Source organism: Mustela putorius, unplaced genomic scaffold (assembly GCF_011764305.1).
Source record: "Mustela putorius furo isolate JIRA1106 unplaced genomic scaffold, ASM1176430v1.1 tig00003854_pilon_pilon_pilon, whole genome shotgun sequence".
NCBI classification, from domain to species: domain Eukaryota; kingdom Metazoa; phylum Chordata; class Mammalia; order Carnivora; family Mustelidae; genus Mustela; species Mustela putorius.
In genome coordinates this window covers 2,783,805-2,803,529 of record NW_025422006.1, presented here as the reverse complement: position 1 = coordinate 2,803,529, position 19,725 = coordinate 2,783,805, and the positions used below count along the sequence as shown (strand labels likewise).

At 43.5% G+C, this 19,725-nt stretch overlaps 2 protein-coding genes across 6 annotated transcripts in view; one reads left to right on the top strand and one right to left on the bottom strand.

The window, feature by feature from the left end:
• The window catches only part of SPATA6L (spermatogenesis associated 6 like), a 52,148-nt gene that overhangs the window by 31,245 nt on the left and 1,178 nt on the right, over positions 1-19,725 (bottom strand). For 3 of the 5 annotated variants that reach the window (XM_004766185.3, XM_004766184.3, XM_045065025.1), the window contains 3 exons: positions 15,899-16,036; positions 12,831-12,879; positions 9,208-9,249 (listed from right to left, as the gene is read on the bottom strand). In XM_004766185.3, coding sequence (XP_004766242.1) covers positions 9,208-9,249; positions 12,831-12,879; positions 15,899-16,036 — 229 coding nt within the window. Of the gene's footprint in view, positions 1-9,207; positions 9,250-12,830; positions 12,880-15,898; positions 16,037-19,725 lie in introns of those variants that run through there. The other 2 variants (XM_045065023.1, XM_004766189.2) reach the window with 2 other exon arrangements.
• On the top strand, positions 16,275-19,239 carry PLPP6 (phospholipid phosphatase 6). The gene has a single exon (XM_045065026.1). The coding sequence runs from the start codon at positions 16,370-16,372 to the stop codon at positions 17,246-17,248; it is 879 nt and encodes a 292-aa protein (XP_044920961.1). The 5' UTR covers positions 16,275-16,369; the 3' UTR covers positions 17,249-19,239.

The window sequence follows — 19,725 nt, the reverse complement described above, 5'->3', positions numbered from 1 at the left end:
CTGGCCACAGTTTCTTAGTTAGCATAAGCTGGTTATAAAAAGAATGTTAAAACTTATAGGCTATACTATAGTTCTGACCTGGGGTCCTTCACTTCCAACCTTCCAATGGGCTCCCCATCCTGCTAGAATAAAACCAAAGCATCTTACGCTGGCCTTCAAGACTCCGTGTACTCAGACCTCAGTTGAAATGTCATCTCATCAGACAGGCGGGACCCCAACCTAAAGAAGCCTGGCGCTCCCCACCACATCACCCTATGTCGCTTTCTGCCCGACAGGTAGCACGAACCAAGACTGGCATCACACCCGTATTTGTGATCTGCTCCCGTCGGTGCTGGGACCATTACATTCCTTACCGCATGCCTGGCAGGGCCGTCCCTAGAGGAGTGTAAGTGTGGGCCGGTTACCAGCACGTAACCCAGCCAAGACCACCTCACCCGCAAGGGGCTATTCTGCCAGCATCTCTCATAGGCCCCTGCAGAGGTCATTAAAGACAGACTTCTAAAAAAACTTTTTTTTAGGTTTTATTTATTTATTTGACAGAGATCACAAGGAGGGAGAGAGGTGGGGGGGGGGGGTAGACAGAGAAGCAGGCCCCCTGCTGAGCAGAGAGCCTGGTGCGAGACTCAATCCCGGGACCCTGGGATCATGACCTGAGCCGTAGGCAGAGGCTTAACCCACAGAGCCACCCAGGCGCCCCAAAGATGGACATTTTAAGATTTTATTTATTTATTTGACAGAGAGAGAGATCACAAGTCGGTGGAGAGTCAGGCAGAGAGAGAGAGAGAGAAGCAGGCTCCCGCTGAGCAAAGAGCCCGATGCGGGGCTCGATCCCAGGACCTGAGATCATGACCCGAGCCGAAGGCAGCGGCTTAATCCACTGAGCCACCCAGGCACCCCAAAGATGGACATTTTAAAGACTTCTTTTTTAATCTGTTTATTTAGAGAGAGCGCGACTCCCCACTGAGCACAGAGCCAGACGTGGGGCTCAACCTGGGGCTTGATCCCAGGACCTTGAGACCACAACCTGAGTCAAAACCAAGAGTCCATTGCTCAACTGACTGAGACACCCAGGCACCCCTCAAGAGGGAGCTTGTACAACCGCACTTCAGTGGCGGTCAGAAAAGAGGCGTGTCGGGCAGCCTCCTGGAGCTGCCCCCAAGCAGATGACGTGAGCGGACTTGCAGTGTGCTTACATTAGGTGCTCAGTTAGCAACAGTCGTTGAGACTCGGCTTCCACCACCGGAAGAGAAGGAGAGACCAAAAGTCCTCTAAAACCTTTTCAACTCCCACCCTTCATTCATTTCCCAACCACTTCCTGTCCAGTTTTTCAATCTCTTTTCATTCATAAGTTCCAGAAATAGGCACTGAGGACCTACTGTGTGCTGGGAGTGCTAGACCCTGGGTTTATAGCCGGGAACATATGGGTCCAATTCCCACCCTCCCGGAGCTCACAGTCCACAACTGCTAAACAGTTACAGGAGTGAATATACGATGTACACCGATGATAAAGAGGAAGGTGGGGGCAGTTCTAAGATGATCTCCCACTGCATCTCAGTCTCCTTTTGATCAGTGCTCCTCGGACAGTGCTCTCTCGGTGATGGCCATGATGTCCCACCTCTCTGGCCAGAGACTTCCTCCACTCAGAGACCTCATAAGTGTAACCTGAAAACAGGCATGTTGTGACTGTCTCCTCGCCCATCACTAGCAACAAAACACAGCTCTCTACTGAGGCCTGTGGCACGGTGGTTAAGAACTGTTTCTTGGCTCAGACAGAGGGGGTTCAAATCCCCGCCCCATCATCTACCGGCTCTGTGACCAGGAGCAAATTACATAAGCCCCTAGTTTCAGCTTCCTGTTCAGGAAAACATAAAAGTCATAATGGTCCCTGCCCCCGGGGCTACTGTGAGGGCACGTGACATTTAGAAAGTGCCGACCACACCACCTGCCGTCGCCTGCCACCATCAGGACCTCTCCGCACCGCCAGCTGAGCAGAGGCCCAGTGCCACCCTACTCGCTGGTCGTCACGTGTCTTCGATCCTACGCTCCTGCTCAGATAAACCCCGCCATGCGCCGTGGGATGCTCTCCACGCCGGCCTTCTCCTTTCTCCTTCCACAGGTTTTCAGCCAGCTCTCGTCACTGCGTCCAACATGACGACGACTAAATCACGATTCGTGGATTTAGCAAGAATCAAAATAAAAATAAAGAGGTCGGAGACTAGGAGGCTCGTCTCCCGTCTTGGAATCACAGGAACAGAGAGACTGAAATCGGAGAAGAGAAGTAAAAAGCTATGTGTCTCAGTTCCCTCTCTCTCTCTCTCTCTCTCTGCTTTGGTCATGTTCTGGAGTCCAAACTGCCACCCAGTGTGCAAATGCTGGCATGGCAAGGGGACACGGCAGCAGGAGCCTCGGCCACGCGTCATAAGCAAAGACACGGGCTCAGCGATCCCCCTAGGCCAAGGGAAATGTCTGGCAGAAATCAGTGTTCTTACAGACTCAGACCCGGACATCATCAACGGCTTCAAGTAAGGAACTTGTCCCCCCCAAAAAGGAAAACAAACGAGCCTTCGAGAAGAACAGTCATTTTCATAACCATGTTGTTTTGAAAATCTAGCCTCTGCAGAGCATATCAAAAGTGACAGCTTGCCTATCTCATGCGACACCTTCTGCACCGAGAGGGAGACCATCTCTGTGAGCAGGAGGCACGCAGGACACCATGCAGCAGAGCAGGAAATCAGACCCGTTAACTGAGGCAGGAGGAGCTCTTTTGTTGCTGATGCTTCGCGAACACCACTACGAAGGACAAAACGAAGTCTGACTGAAGGAAAGGGCACCCACTGAGATAGCATTTTACAGCTGGGCAGAGCCTCCGTGATTTCTCCCAGAGGGAGAGATGGGTAAGAAGCAAGCCCCAAGCTCCCAGGCAAACAGGATTACACTGCTGCCCCCCTGTGTCTGCTGGCTTTTTCTAGGCTTTTGTAAACATGAACGTGGGGTGGGGTGGGGGGGTGTCCTTCCTTCATGGCTTCTAAGCCAAATCATGGGACCTCTTTAGCAGTAAAGCTATATGCAAATCTGAGGTACTCATGTCATTAACATAATGGTCATAATGTGTCTTTTGACTGTGTGTTGGAAAGCGGTGCAAATGAACATCAAACAATAAAATGAGGGCACCTGAGTCACTCAGTCATTAACTGTCTGCCTTTGCCTCAGGTCATGATCCCAGGACCTTGGGATGGAGCCTAGTAGTGGGCTCCATGCTCGGCAGGAAGACTACCTCTCCCTCTCCCACTCCCCCACCCCGACCCTGCTTGTGTTCCCTCTCTTGTTGTGTCTCTCTCTGTCAAATAAATAAATAAATAAAACCTTTGGGGGGGGAAAAAAGCAATAAGGGCACCTGGGTGGCTCAGTGGGTTAAAGCCTCTGCCTTCGGCTCAGGTCATGATCTCAGGGTCCTAGGATGGAGTCCTGCGTCCAGCTCTCTGCTCAGCGGGGAGCCGGCTTCCCCCCGCCCTCTGCCTGCCTCTCTGCCTATTTGTGATCTCTCTCTCTGTCAAATAAATAAATAAAATCTTTAAAAAAAAAAAAAGTTAAAAATAAAACAATAAAATAAAATCTGCAGCAAAATGAAAAGTGAAAGATTTCAGCCACATGTAGGGATGGGTCCACATGAACCTAAATGTGGCCCCTGGGACCACAGTGCAGCCTACATGAGACAAATCATTTTTGCTTAATTATCCAGTACTAAGAACCAGGAGAGCCAAGAGGGCTCCCTTACCACCGTTCTGCCTGGAGCCACAGGCATGATACCAGCAGCCCAGCATGGGGTGTGTTCTGAGCACACCTTGATACACAGATGTTGGACCAGTCAACGGACCAATGTGTAATGCATCTGAAGCCAAGTGAAATTATTTTTATCAATTTTAATCTAATGTTACTAAAAATCACAATCCGCAATACAAGAACTGTAGACAAAGGAAAATAAGTGCCATATGGCCTCCGTTTCACATCTGAGTAGCTTCCGAGTTATAACCTGTCTGCATGCACCCCGCCTCAGGGCTCTCCGGTCAGTCATCATGGCCTTGAACTACTCCTGCAACCTTCTCACAGATATTTCTGGCCATATGGTAATCTAAGATTCATTAAGTTTTAAAAAGCAAGTTGCAGGCTATGGATATTCAATCAGTATGTATACTCAACATACATATATTAAATACTAAATATATAGAGTATGTTCACATATACATGTGTGTATGTATACATGAATTTTAGATTTCCTTGAATACACTCAATGCATTACGTATACATATACCTGAAAACATCTAAAAAGCAACACAACAAATTATTAGTAGTAATTGTTGTCAGAGGTTGTTGATGAATGTGGCTTTTAACTATTTTATAAACTTTGTGTTAGTTAAATTTTTACAGTAGTAGTATTTAGGTATTGGGTTACATTTTTAAAAGATTTTATTTATTTATGTGACAGAGAGAGGGAAAGGACAAGCAGGGGAAGGGGCAGAGGGAGATGGAGAAGATTATTTCCCACCAAGCAGGAAACCCGATGTGGGGCTCAAGCCGAGGACCCTGAGATCATGACATGAGCCAAAGGCAGATACTTAACTGATTGAGCCACCCAGGCACCTTAGATAGATATTGGATTATTTTTTAAAGCTTCTTGTAGAATTTAAAAAGACCAAAATGGGCCTGCTTCTACTTCATTAACACTGAAATATAACTTGCCAGTTTGCATTGATATATGTTTGAATATAAAATTAGGTCAAAAAAGAAAAAAAAAAAAAAACTATGGAAAAAAATTCAAATACCCTGATTTTAGCCTATCACTTTCAGGCTGAAAAATATTCAGTAAGAGTTTCTGGAAAGCAGGTAGAAAGCCTCTCTGATCTTCCCTCTGTTCTCCCTAAGAAAGCCCTGACATTACGAGGCTGCCTATCCTTAGACCCACACAGGGTGGGGTTCCTCTCTGTTTTCAGGGCCTGCTTCAGCCAAAGAGCCAAGAGGCAGAAGAAAGAGCTACAGACTTCCGGGTCCCCACGACTACTCAGGGCCTGTGTCTTGCTCTGGGGACAGCCCCAACGGGGCAAAACTACGATCCTCAAATGGCCTCCAGGGCTACGTCTGCTTTAGCTGTGAGTCTCACTTTTCTTCTCCCACACTTTCTTAAGAAAACAAAAGATCCAAACAATAAATAATCAAGGAGCGCCTGGGTGGCTCAGTGGGTTAAAGCCTCTGCCTTTGCTCAGGTCTTGATCCCAGGGTCCTGGGATCGAGCCCCGCATCGGGCTCTCTGCTCAGCGGGGAGCCTGCTTCCTCCTCTCTCTCTGCCTGCCTCTCCGCCTACTTGTAAATCTCTGTCAAATAAATAAATAAATAAATCTTGAAAAAATAAAATATCAAAAGAATACAACAGAACAGGAGACATACATATGCATTATGCATAACTTATTAAAACTTCGGTAAAAATACCCCAGAAATGTATACCAAAGTGCGACGTTAACATCCAGACATCACTCCACAAGGAATCAAAGGACACTGAAAGTCATGTTATACAGAAGAAAAGCAAGAAAACAAATCATGGGAAAATGGAAACTTTTAAGAAGTAAATTTTAAATTTTAGGTTGTCACAAATCTAAATCACATATCTAAAAAGAAGGGGCCAGCACATATAGTAAAATATATTTTGAAGAAATTATTTACTTTGCAAACACAATAAATTCACATAATATCCAGCAGCAGCTAGGTTTACGGGCAAGGGGCATCCCACACACTACCGAATACAGTAATAACGGAAACTTGCTGGCGATTAGCTTACTCCCAGGTGACAAGCTACAGTTGGCTCTCCTTACCCACAGTGGATTCTGTTCCAAGGCCCCAGTGGACGCCTGAAACAGCAGAAAGTCCTCAGTCCTATATACACTACGTTTTTACCTAGGCATATCTACCTATGATGAAGCTTACCTCATAAGTTAGGCTTAGTAGGAGATTAACAGTAATAACTACTAAGAAAATAGAAAAATTATAGCAATATACCGTAATAACAGTCATGTGAATGTGGTCTGTGCGAGATCACCCTTCCCATGATGATGTAATTTGATAAAAGGCCTACGTGATGAGAAGAGGTGAGGTGAGTGACTCAGTTTTTAAGCTACTACTGACCTCCTGACAATGTCAGGAGGAGGAGGGTCCTCTGCTTCTCAACCATGGTTGTTGCCATGGGTAACTGGAACCATGGGAAGCAGAAGCCCAGATACAGGAAGACTACTGTAGTTCTATTCTTTACAAACATACTGAGAGAAAAAAATAATTTTTTATAAATATGTGAAAGACAAAACCTAAATGTTTAACAGTATCAATTTAAAGATAATAATCTACAAAAGGGCACCTGGGTGGCTTAGTAGGTTAAAGCCTCTGCCTTCATTCAGCTCAAGGTCATGATCCCAGGGTCCTGGATCGAGCCCCACATTGGGCTCTCTGCTCAGCAGGGAGCCTGCTTACCTCCCCCCACCACCACCCCGCCTGCCTCTCTGCCTACTTGTGATTTATCTCTCTGTCAAATAAATAAATAAATAAATAATCTTAAAACTAAAAAGGATATTATACTACAATGGAAAAATCCATAACTATTGAGAATGACAAACCACAGCAAACCCCAAATACTATGTCTGTATTGTTCATGGACTTACAATAACATGTAAGTAAATTAATGAAATTCTTTATTGTCATTAAAAATAATAATGTTCATCTATCTTTTAGAAATGCCATTGCAACAGTCCTCTATCATGGGGAGGCCAAAAAGAGAAGAAAGTATATGTGACACTATTATGTAGAAATTCTTTATCTAGGTGTTTTTCTGTCCACAGAGATACAGCAAGAAACAGGCTCACCAAATTATAAAGGTTTTCTCATCATTTGGGAATGGTTTTTGCAGCAAGTAAAAACTGTAAAGATATTTTCACCTTGGGAGAAGAAAAGGCAAAAACCTGTAACAGTAAAGATCAAAAAGGAATTAGAAATTTTTGAGTTTTAGGGCACCTGGTGGCTCAGTGGGTTAAAGCCTCTGCCTTCAGCTCGGGTCATGATCCCAGGGTCCTGGGATCAAGCCCCACATCAGGCTCTCTGCCCAGCGGAGATCTCTGTGATCTCTGTCTGTCAAATAAATAAATAAAAATCTAAAAAAAAAAAGAAAAGAAAAAAAGAAATGTTTGAGTTTTAAATATTCCCTCCCGCCTTCTCTCTCTCTCTCTCTCTCTCTCTCTCTCTCTCACACACACACACACACACACACACACACACACACACACAGACACCTGCGTGGCTCAGTTGGTTAAGCAACTGACTTTGGCTCAGGTCATGTTCCCAGGGTCCTGGGATCGAGCCCCTGCATCAGGCTCTCCTGTTTGAGGGGAGCCTGCTTCTCCCTCTCCCTCTGCCCCTCGTCCATGCTTGTGTTCTCTCTCTCTCAAATAAATAAATCCTTAAAAACACACACACACACACACACACAAAGCAAAGGTACAACAGAAAAGTTTCCTCCTAAAGTCCCATGATTCTAGCAAGCATTTTTTTCTGTAAAGGGCCAGACAGTAAATATTTTAGGCTTTGCAGACCATATGGTCATAACTACTCAACTCCAGCATTAAAATAAAAAAAGCAGCCACAGACAATATTTAAACAAATGAGTATGGCTGTGTTCCCATAAAACTTTATGGGCAACAAAATCTGAATTTTATATAATTTTCACATCATGAAATACTTAAAAAGTTTTTTCCAACCACTCAAAAATGTAAGAACTGAAGACAGTTTGGCAGTTCCTTAAAAAGTTAAACACAGAGGGGCGCCTGGGGTGGCCAGTCAGTGAAGCATCTGACTTTTTTTTTTTTTTTTGAAGATTTTATTTATTTATTTGTCAGGGAGAGACAAATAAGAAGGGAGCCCAATGTGGGGCTTGATCCCAGGACCCTGGGATCGTGATTGGAACCGAAGGCAGACACCCAGTAACTGAGCCACCCAGGTGCCCAGCATCCAACTCTTGATTTTGGCTCAGGTCATGATCTCAGGGTCGTGGGTTCGAGCCTTGCATCAGGCTCGGAACTCAGCACGGCGTCTGCTTGTCCCTCTCCCTCCCCCTGCTTGCATGTACATGTGTGCTCTCTCTCTCTCTCTAAAAATAAATATTTTTTTAATTAAACATGGAGGTACCATATAACACAAAAATCTACTCCTACATATACACACCCAAGAGAACTGAAAACATGTACTCACATGACCACTTGTACATGCATGTGAGAGCACTGTTATTCCTAATATTCAAACAGTGGAAACAACCCGTATGTCCACCAACCAGCAACAGCATAAACAAACTTTGATATATCCGTATAAAGGCACGTCATGCAGCCCTAAAAAGGAATGAAGTAATGATCCAGGCCACATCACGGTTGCACCCTGAGAACATGCGAAGTGAAAGGGAGCACACAAAAGGCCATTATTGTCTGAGTCCATTGACATTAAATGTCCAGAACAGGCCAATCAACAGAGAAAGTAGATTAGTCACGGCCAGGGCTGTGGGAAGAGGGAATGCAGAGGGACTACTAAGGACTACGCGTTTCTTTCTGGGATAATAAAAATGTTCTGGAATAAGATAGTGGTGGCTGTTGTACAACTCTGTAAAGATACTAAAACAACTGAATTATATACACTTGACAAAAGTGAAATTTGTAGTATATGAACTAAACATAGAGTATATGAATCTCAATTTTTAAAAACACAGACATTTAGCTCACGACTCATACAAAACAAACTGCAGGCCGGATTTGACCTGGGGCCTATAGTTTGCCAACCCCGTTCTAGCATTTAACACAGAAGCCAGCTTTGGGTATTGCACACCCACATATGCCCCATAAATCAGAACAAAGCCAAAGGCAACAACTGGAAAGAGACTGAGCCAAGATTTTATTATTCAATGATAATTAGATAAAGTTATGAAAAAACAGAAAGTCAAATGCCTGCTCATGCTTGCTGCCACCAAACCCATAAAGTTATGTTTCCAGGAATGGACAGAATTCAACAGACCAGTGGGGGAAAAAAGGGAGTGTTCTAGAAAGCACAACTCGTAAATACCAATCCATTCCATCATGCCAAAGACCTTTCAAAATAAAATAAGCAACTTTAGAAATGTATTTACTGGCACATTACCTGGAGGTACTAGCTGTATTAATTCAAACCTGGTTAGGAAGCCTAAAAGGGAAAAAAATGAGATTTTAACACTTAGAAAAAGTGCTGGAGTTGTTCATTAATTGCTGAGTTTAAGACTGCCATAACTTCCCATTTACATTAATAATAATAATAATAGGTGCCATACCAACAATGATTTAGGTATTTTGAGGCCCAGTTATTCAAAGGCATGGAATGAGAGTAAATGGTATTTTATGCCCTGATTTTAATATATTCATATTTTAATATATTCATGAGTCACTGACATAATAACCAATTTCTCATTTTTAAAAATTCACAATACAACTATTGTCTATTAACCTATACAAGTTAATCTTGCTTTAAACAGTATACTCTCGGGGCACCTGGGTGGCTCACTGGGTTAAGCCTCTGCCTTCAGCTCGGGTCATGATCCCAGGGTCCTGGGATCGAGGCCCACATCGGGCTCTCTGCTCAGCAGGGAGCCTGCTTCCCCCTCTCTCTCTCTGCCTGCCTCTCTGCCTACTTGTGATCTCTCTCTCTCTCTCTCTGTCAAATAAATAAATAAAAATCTAAAAAACAAAAACAAAAAAAAAAAAACCCACAAAAAACAGTATACCCTCTGACTGTATAAATGAGACATAAAATATCACATTTTTTATACTTCCTGAGTCCAAAAGGCATTTATAAAGAGTGAGCCCATGTACAAAATCTATAAAGACAAGAATAAAATTCAAATCTTAAAGTAATTTAAACATAAATGGTATAACAATTAAAAATAAATAAAGATAATTTATTATCTTTATGAAAAGTGAAAACTTTAAAATAGATAATATTGGTGACAATTATAGACACTTATAATTACTAATACTGTATGATATATTTGAAAGTTGCTAAGAGACTAGGTCTTAAATGTTCTCACAATAAAAAAGAAACGGCATTGTGTGATGTGCTGAGAGTCTTAGCTATTGCTGTGGTAGTTATCATTTCACAAAATTTAAGTGTTTGGAATCCACATATTGCATACCTTAAATTCACACAATGTTATACATCAATTATGTCTGAAAGAAGCTGGAAATATATGAAAGAAAAGTAAAATTGCCTTTTTGTGGACTTGTGAAAAATATATGAGTGTATAAGGACAGTATTTTAAATGCCAAGAGGGGCGCCTGGGTGGCTCAGTGGGTTAAGCCGCTGCCTTCGGCTCAGGTCATGATCTCAGAGTCCTGGGATCGAGTCCTGCATCGGGCTCTCTGCTCATTGGAGAGCCTGCTTCCCTCTCTCTCTCTCTGCCTGCCTCTCCATCTACTTGTGATTTCTCTCTGTCAAATAAATAAATAAAATCTTTAAAAAAAAAAATTAAATGCCAAGAAACTTAGCAGCTAAAATAGCTTGTAATTTTAGGTTTACCAAGTAGGAAGAAGGAGTATCTTTGCCCACCATCACTCCAATGGTAATGTGAAGCACTTCATTGTCTCAGGTTCCAAATTCCTTACATTTGATTAATTCTTACCACACCCTACATTCATGGATTGGAAGACTTAATATTGTTCAGATGGAAATATGCCCCAAGTTGATTCACAGGTCAGGGCAATGCCTATCAACATGCTAGCTGGCTTCTCTACAGAACTGACATGCTGATCCTAAAATTCATATGGAAAGCCAAGGAACTCCAAATAGCAAAAACTGCCTTGAAAAAAGAACTAAGGTGGGGGACTCACATTTCCTGATCAAAATACTCTTATTAATATATGGTACCAGGGCAAATGCATATCCAGATGCAAAAGAATGAAATTGGACCCCTACATTTCATGGTATTTACAAAAATAAGCATAATGTGTCATAAGCCTAAATGTAAAAGTTGAAACTATAAAACTCTTAAAACATAGATATAAATCTCTGTGACTTGAATTAAGTAACGCTTTCTTAGCTATAACATTAAAAGTGCAAGTAACAAAAGAAAACAGATAAAACAGGACTCATTAAAATTTAAAATTTTTGTGTTTCCAAGAATACCGTCAAGAAAGTGAAAAGATAATCCAAAGAATGGAAGAAAATATTTATCCACTGTACACCTGATTCGGAACTTACAACTACAACATACATAGAACTCCATATATTACCAGTCTATTACATATTATAACTCAATAATAAAAAGCCAAATAACACAATTAAAATATAAGCAAAATCTCTGAATACACATTTCTCCAAATAAGATATACAGTCAATAAGCACATGAAAAATGCTCAGTGTCACCACACCACAAAGAGATTTCACTTCATACCCACAAGGATGGCTAACAATCAAAAGGATAGGGACTAACTAGTGCTGGCCAGGATGTGGAGAAATGAAGCCCTCAAATGCCTTGCTGGTACAATGTGAAACAATGCAGCTACTTCGGTTCATTTTCTGCAGAGATTAAAAAGAATTACCATATGATCTGGCATGTCTATTCCTAGGTATGTACTCAAGAAATGAGCATATGTCGGGGCGCCTGGGTGGCTCAGTGGGTTAAAGCCTCTGCCTTCGGCTCAGGTCATGATCCCAGTGTCCTGGGATCCAGTAGGGACTCTCTACTCAGCAGGGAGCCTGCTTCCCCCTCTCTCTCGCCTGCCTCTCTGCCTACTTGTGATCTCTCTGTCAAACTCTGTCAAACTTAGCAGCTAAGACAGCTTGTAATTTTAATAAATTGTAATTTTAATAAATTGTAAATTTAATAAATAAAATCTTTTTTAAAAAGAAATGAGCATTTTTCAACAAAAACACTTGTACAGGGCGCCTGGGTGGCTCAGTGGGTTGAGCTGCTGCCTTCGGCTCAGGTCATGATCTCAGGGTCCTGGGATCGAGTCCCGCATCAGGCTCTCTGCTCGGTGGGGAGCCTGCTTCCTCCTCTCTCTCTCTGCCTGCCTCTCTGCCTACTTGTGATCTCTCTCTGTCAAATAAATAAATAAAATCTTAAAAAAACAAAACAAAACAAAACAAAAAAAAACAAAAAAACACTTGTACACAGATATTCATAGCAACTTTATTCATCATAGCCCAAACGTGAAAACAACCCAACTTTCCATCAACCAAGGAATGAATAAATAAAATGTAGTGTAGCCACACAATGGAACACTATCTGGCCACAAAAACAAATGAAGAACTAACACATGCTGTAGCAAAGATGAATCCTGAAAACATTATGCTAAGTGAAAGAAGCCAGTTACAAAGGACCACATATTGTATAATTCCATTTATATGAAATATCCAGAATAAGCAAATCTACAGAGACAGAAAGATTGGTTAGTAGTTACCTAGGGCTGGGAGTGATTAGTGGTTAGGGCTTCAATCTGTGGTGGTAAAAATGTTCTAAAATTAATTATGGTGATGATTACACAACTGTATGAAGATACAAAAACCATTTAATTGTAATAAATTAATAAATAATAAATCCCATCTCTATCTAGAAAAGAGCTTGTGATAAAATAAAATACATGATTTAAATTTGACATAGTCTCTCCTGAATATAAATGTGGAAATTTATATCAAACATGGAAATATCACAACTTAGAATATAGCAGAATTTTACATCTGTGCACACAATTACATGTGCAAAACAGTTATTTTGTTTTGAGAGTACCTACTTTCTAAAATGTCTGCTACAGCCCCAGGATCTATTGCATTTTCAAATACCTGCAGGAAAAAAAAAATGATGAAAATACATTTTCAAAGATTAATTTATGTTTATAGAAACTGTAGATTATATTCTTCCAAATAATTAGCACATGCCAATTTAGCCATATAATATTTTAAACTATTTTAAACTTCAACAGGAGTATCTTTCACAGGAATGTGGTTAAAAGTTCAATGAATGACCACAGAATGAGAACACAGTACCAAGTACAAGGGAAACCTGAGTTAGCTCAATCTACCACTGCTCAAAGTGTCATCAACTTGACCTAGTTCCACAGTTTGTTCCTAAAAGCATATCTGGCATCAACCTCAGAGTTTGCTTGTGGTATGCATACCACAGACACTCATTAAATGATGTTAACTGAATAAATGATGTTAGCAATTGGTTGTGCTGAAAAGGAACATAAAAATGCTCTCTATGTGTAACACAAAAGTAAACTATGAGCGAAATAAGTCAATCGGAGAAAGACAACTATTGTATGATCTCCCTGATATGAGGAAGTGGAGATGCGACGTGGGGGATTTGGGGGGGGAGGAAAAGAATAAATGAAACAAGATGGGATCCGGAGGGAGACAAACCATCAGAGACTCTTAATCTCACAAAACAAACTGAGGGTTGCTGGGGGGAGGAGGGTCGGGACTTGGGGTTATGGACATTGGGGAAGGTATGTGCTATGGTGAGTGCTGTGAAGTGTGTAAACCTGGCGATTGACAAACCTGTACCCCTGGGGCTAAAAATACATTATATATTCATAAAAAAATTAAAAAAATTTTTTAAAAAGTAAACTATGCACTAGTGCACTAGTAGCTAGACTCCTACAGAATCCAAAATACCCAGAGCAAGGGAGAGCCTCGTAAGTTTAAAGTCTATAGTGAAGTGTAAGACAAACGTTGTGGTATCTCTCTAGCCAATGCCAAATCTGCTTATTTTGATCTTGAGCGGAAGGATCTGGAAGGGGCCTGAGATTAAAGGCATAACACGCCCTTCTCCCTGAACTTTGGAAGTCTCTAAGAAACCAAGTTTTCAGCAGAGTTTGATTTCAGTCCTTTAAGTTCTGATTTAAATGGTGTTAAATTTAAGCATGGTTAAAATCCGCTCCTGATCCAAAGCGAAGTCACCTTTAAGTACAGAAATGGAGGCTGTCCCCTGTAATCCATTTTTGTCTTACCAACTTCAATTTAACAAGCAAATGCAGGTGAGGGGTTTTTCTCTTGAAATATTTCAGTACTAACATCCCTTGACTTCATCCATGTCTACGGATTTTCTCAATTATGATCCTGGGGAGTAACTGCTCAAACAGAATGTCTCATGCATTCTTTTTCTTTTTAAATTGTACTTGTTTATTTGAGAGAGAGAGAATACGAACAGAGGAGAGGCAAAGGCAGAGGGAGAGGGAGAAACAGACTCTCTGCCGAGCAGGGAGTGCAGTGTGGGACTCCATCCCAAGACTCCGGGATCATGACTGGAGCCGAAGGCAGATGCTCAACCGAGACTGGGCCACCCAGGCACCCCGCCTCATGCGTTCTTGATAAGCAATTTCTTATTTATCCAAATGTCTGAGAACATTCAGTTCTGGGTCACACGGAGGGTCCACAGAGGAGAAAATGTCTTGGATACTTGCTGCAAGTATCTGCAGCTAGAGAATGGAACAAACACAAGACAACTGGGGCCGGGGGGGGAGAAAGCTGGAATATGAACCCAAACAGCTCAAAAACGAGGGCATTATTTCAAAATAGACTGGATGTTCACCACCCACTTCCTACTACTACCAATATCTAAATAGCAGAAATGGGTTCCTCTGGATTCTGACTATATGTCCCAAGGTAATATCCATTTATTTCTCTCCTCTCTTATCCAACCAGTTTGGTAGACTCCTTTTAAATTTCTTCTGTGATTTCAAATAATATTACATAGAGCCCTAGCCTTTTAGAAAATCAATCCTCATCTCCTCTCCCACGCTCAGTTGGAAACAGGTTATTTTCTGGACAGTACCATCCAGATCTTTAAAAGTGATACCTTGTCTAGCCTTCCCACACTCATGCCTTCATCCAAAAAGCAACTCAGCAATATTGGTCCAGGGAAAATGTTTAGGCTTATCAAGGTTAAAACTGATTCTGGGGGCACCTGGGTGGCTCAGTGGGCTAAAGCCTCTGCCTTTGGCTCAGGTCATGATCCCAGCATCCTGGGATCGAGCCCCGCATCGGGCTCTCTGCTCTGCAGAGAGCCTGCTTCCTCCTCTCTCTGCCGGCCTCCCTGCCTGGGTGTGATCTCTCTCTGTGTCAAATAAATAAATAAAATCTTAAAAAAAAAAAAATACAATTAAAAAAAAAACTGATTCTGCCTTCAGTTTCCAAAACAAAAACTTCAAAGGACTGTGTATGATGCATAATAATGATAATGAAACTAATGTTCTAAATAAAAGTGGGAAAAAAGTCGTAATGTTCTATTAATATCATGTTCATATTCACTAAAATGGAACCTAGGCTTTATCACTGTAGCTAAATAAACCAGGGATGACCTAAGAAAACTCAGTAAATCGGAGGAAGCTTGCTTTGTTACAGGATTTCAGATACAGGATTTCACGAATCTGAATATAGTTTTTTTTTTTTTTCCATTATTTTTCTGAGTCTACAAAAGTTTGTTTCTCAGGTCCACTAATTAACTGATAATCCCTGTCATAAATGTAGCGCAGCTGCCTCGAACACCTCCAAGAACATTCAGAAAATGCTCTCTGCTCCAGTTAGAAAATGCCCTGGGAACTCCAAGAATAGAAAACATCCACCCGGCCGTTTAGCGCCGGCTTGACAGAACTTGGCTCAGACCCACAAGGCAAAAGCAAGCCCTCCGACTCTGGTTTTGTCCTGTGCCCAGGTCCCTGCAAGTCATTCATTCATTCATTCATTCATTCATTTATTTATTTCAAGAAAATATACAAAATGACTTTCTAAGAACCATCCGGTGCCCTCCAGACCCCACCATTTCAACTTCTCTGTTTGGCCGTGAGGAAGTCAAGATTACCTTTTCAAACCTCATGCTCTGCTGAATCATAATAGGGAACACAGAGGGAAAGCAGGCCGTCTCCAGGTACTGATTTAGGAGGTACACCCCCAGGTACACATCTTGTTTGTCAGGAAGGAACACCCCTGGGCAAGAAATCTTCAAAACAAATGAGAAATAGAGAACAAGGTTTGCGCGGGGCCGCTTTGCTCCGCGCAGCGGTCTTTCCTCAAGCCCCGCAGGCGACGTCCAGCCCCCACCCCCGCCGCGCCCCCGGCCCCGGAGCCCCCACACCGCCCCCTTCCCCGTCCCGCCCGCGCGCTCCAGCGCAAACTCGCGTGTCCTCCGCCGCCTCCGCCGCGTGTCACAATCGCGCCCCGCCCGCGGCTCTCCCCGCCCCTCCGGGATGGCCGTGCGGAAGCGGAAGCGGCTGCCGGGCCGCGAGCCTCGCGCTAGGCCGGCCGGCTCCTGGGGTCCGGGCCCCCCGCCGCGATGCCGAGCCCCCGGAGGAGCGCGGACGGACGCCCGCTGGCCGCCTCGGCCTCGAGCAGCGGCAGCCCCGGCAGCCCGGCCCACGGCGGCGGCGGCGGCAGGTTCGAGTTCCAGTCGCTGCTCAGCAGCCGCGCGCCGGGCGCGGACCCCACCTGCGCCCGGCTCCGCGCGTCCGACAGCCCGGTGCACCGCCGCGGCTCCTTCCCCTCGGCCGGGGCGGGCCCCTCGCAGGCAGCCCCGGCCCCGCTGCCCGAGGAAGGCCGCATGGACCTGAACCCGTCCTTCTTGGGCATCGCCCTGCGCTCCCTGCTGGCAATCGACCTGTGGCTGTCCAAGAAGCTGGGGGTGTGCGCCGGGGAGAGCTCGTCCTGGGGTAGCATGCGGCCCCTTATGAAGCTGCTGGAGATCTCGGGACACGGCATCCCTTGGCTCCTGGGGACCCTCTACTGCCTGGCCAGGAGCGACAGCTGGGCCGGGCGCGAGGTGCTCGTGAACCTGCTCTTCGCCCTTCTCTTGGACCTGCTGCTGGTGGCCCTGCTCAAGGGGCTGGTGCGCAGGCGCCGCCCGGCTCACAACCAGATGGACATGTTTGTCACCCTCTCGGTGGACAAGTACTCCTTCCCCTCGGGCCATGCCACCAGGGCCGCCCTGGTGTCGCGGTTCATCCTGAACCACTTGGTGCTGGCCATTCCGCTGAGGGTGCTTGTGGTCCTATGGGCTTTCATCGTGGGCTTCTCCAGGGTCATGCTGGGGCGGCACAACGTCACTGATGTGGCTTTTGGCTTTTTTCTGGGCTATACGCAGTACAGCATCGTGGACTACTGCTGGCTTTCGCCCCACAGTGCCCCGGTCCTCTTTGTACTTTGGAACCAACAATGACACCATCTCATTCATTATGGCAACCAGAGTTCTGAAGGTTCCCTCATGCGATGAAGCCAGTGTAAGCCAGAGGCAATCCCGCTTGTCCCTTTAAGGACATATATCAAGCTTCGTTTGGGATTTCAGGTGTCATTCCGTCTTGATGGGTTGCTAGGCTGGAGAACATGCTGGCCATTATGACCACAGCCATATTACAGAAAGCAAAAAAAAAAAAAAAAAAAAAAAAAAAAAAAAAAAGCCCTCTATTACATATTTATTCAATAACTGCTTATATCTCCAGGACAACTGCAAAGAAAACAAGCTGGGGTGACTGTAATCGTGCTGTTTTTTAAAACTTGACAAAAGTAAATTTGTGTTTTGTAGTAATCCTGTAAGTATCACTTGTAAAGTGAACTTCGAAAAAAAAAAAAAAACCTATGATCTTCATTCTGTAAATATACGTGCAGATATGCCACCTACTAATACTAGGTTGAGGTAGATTTTAAACAGTATTTTAAAAGTCTAAGACATAGGTTCTTCTCATTTATTCCCTGAAAACCTGTTGCCACGGTGTCTTCTTAATCCTGATTTTCTTGTAAGCTTTCTTAGTCTCTTCCATCTTTGTGGCTTGGGTAGTGATAAGAGAGATGATAGTCCATATCTTGCTTTCCTTTCCCTCTACCTCCTCAAAAACTGTTTAAATAGATATTTATTTCTCATTTCTCTCTAATGGTATCTTTTTGCATTTAGAGAACAAGCCTAGAACTTACTTGAAGAAGAAACATTTAAAGGTGGGCATAACACAGTGCTGATAGAAAAGGAAGGATCGGGCTATGACCAAATGTTTAATTCTGTTGATGACAAATAGTGTGGCATGACAGAGGACAGAAAAGCTAACGAAGGCTGTCAGGAATTAAGAGTCTGGGGGTGGGCTTGACCATATACTATGTCCGTGGGCCAGTATGGCGGGAGATGGGGCTCTGCTGCCCATCATCTCTACTGAATAAAGATTACCTCAACTGAGGTAATAGGAAAATAATGGTTCTTTGCAGTGCAAGGGCATAAACTTTCTCAGAGCCACCACAAGGATGACCCTGTCTATTAGAGTTTTCATATGGAATCGCACTTCCCTGTACACAGCACACTTCAGGTAACAGTATTTACTTGAAGTTCATCAGGGGAGCCCACTGCTATACCAGGCACAAGGTGTAACGAACTCCTAAATTTCCCTTTACATTGACCTTCACATTTAAAGCAGTTTTCCCAGGATGCCTCCCCAAATCACAAGACCAAAGACCACCAAATGCAAGATGGACTCTAGTCATTATTCTTTGACCAGGGACGACCAAGAACGGAATGTGCTTTAAATGCTGTTCTACCTGAAAAACGAGAGAACTTTTGAATTACCTCTGGAACTGGTGTTTTCAGATGACAAAATTTTGACATGTATAAAGAGGATTATGGCCTTTGATCTGTCAGGTAGAGGGCCACACAGGAATCTGGAGAATGGTGTGACATGTCGGCTCTGACTAGGTAGAAATGTGAACTTTCTGAATGAAGAGGCACACGGAGGAACAGCTACTCCAAGTAAAATAAAATCATTTGTATTCCCACAACATCCTGAACACAGACTACCTCTTCTCTCGCTGAATCAAACTGTAAAGCTCTAAGTGATTTGCTTTATTGTTTAATCTTAGATCTTTTGTTTTAATCCAGCAATATTCAGGCCGGATCTTTTTGAAAGTAATGATACTTATTTCCTTTTGCAGTGTTCACAAGTCTGAATATTGGGGGCTCACAATTAGTTTTATCTTCAGGTTCCTGGTTATACTTCTGGAATTCCCTGTCTTAGCTGATGCGGACCTGAGTTTGCAGGCTTTTAAAGCACAGATCAATTCAACTGATGTCTCTGGAACACTCTACCATAGAGTAGAAAATGATTTTACTGTAAATTAATTGTACACTAAAGAATGCCTTTTAAAAATTAAAATAAACCAGTAATGTTGAATGAAGTGAGATGAAAACTTGTTTGATTTTTGCCTTGATTAAGAGGAAGACTGCTTTATCACTCAGCTTCTCAAGAATTCCTTCCCCTTACCACAAAATATTGACAGCACTTGATGTAGCACAATTTGATAGAGTCTGGGCCTATTTGCTCTCAGCGAAATGGGACAAATTCAGGAAATTTTTTTTAAAAGACTTTTATTTATTTATTTGACAGAGATCACAAGTAGGCAGAGAGGCAGGCGGGGGGTGGGGGGAAGCAGGCTCCCCGCTGAGCAGAGAGCCCGATGTGGGGCTCCATCCCAGGAAGGACCCTGGGATCATGACCTGAGCCAAAGGCAGAGGCTTTAACCCACTGAGCCACCCAGGTACCCCAAATTCAGGAAATTTTTGTTTTTCTTTCAGAACTGCATGAATGATGAAGCCCTGGCACTAGTCTCTTGTATGGAGGCTAACCAGATTTTCTGTGGCCATAACTTATTGACATCATGACC

Coding starts and splice junctions, on each gene's coding strand:
- PLPP6 (XM_045065026.1), top strand. CDS start 16,370: ATGCCGAGCCCCCGGAGGAGCGCGGACGGACGCCCGCTGGCCGCCTCG.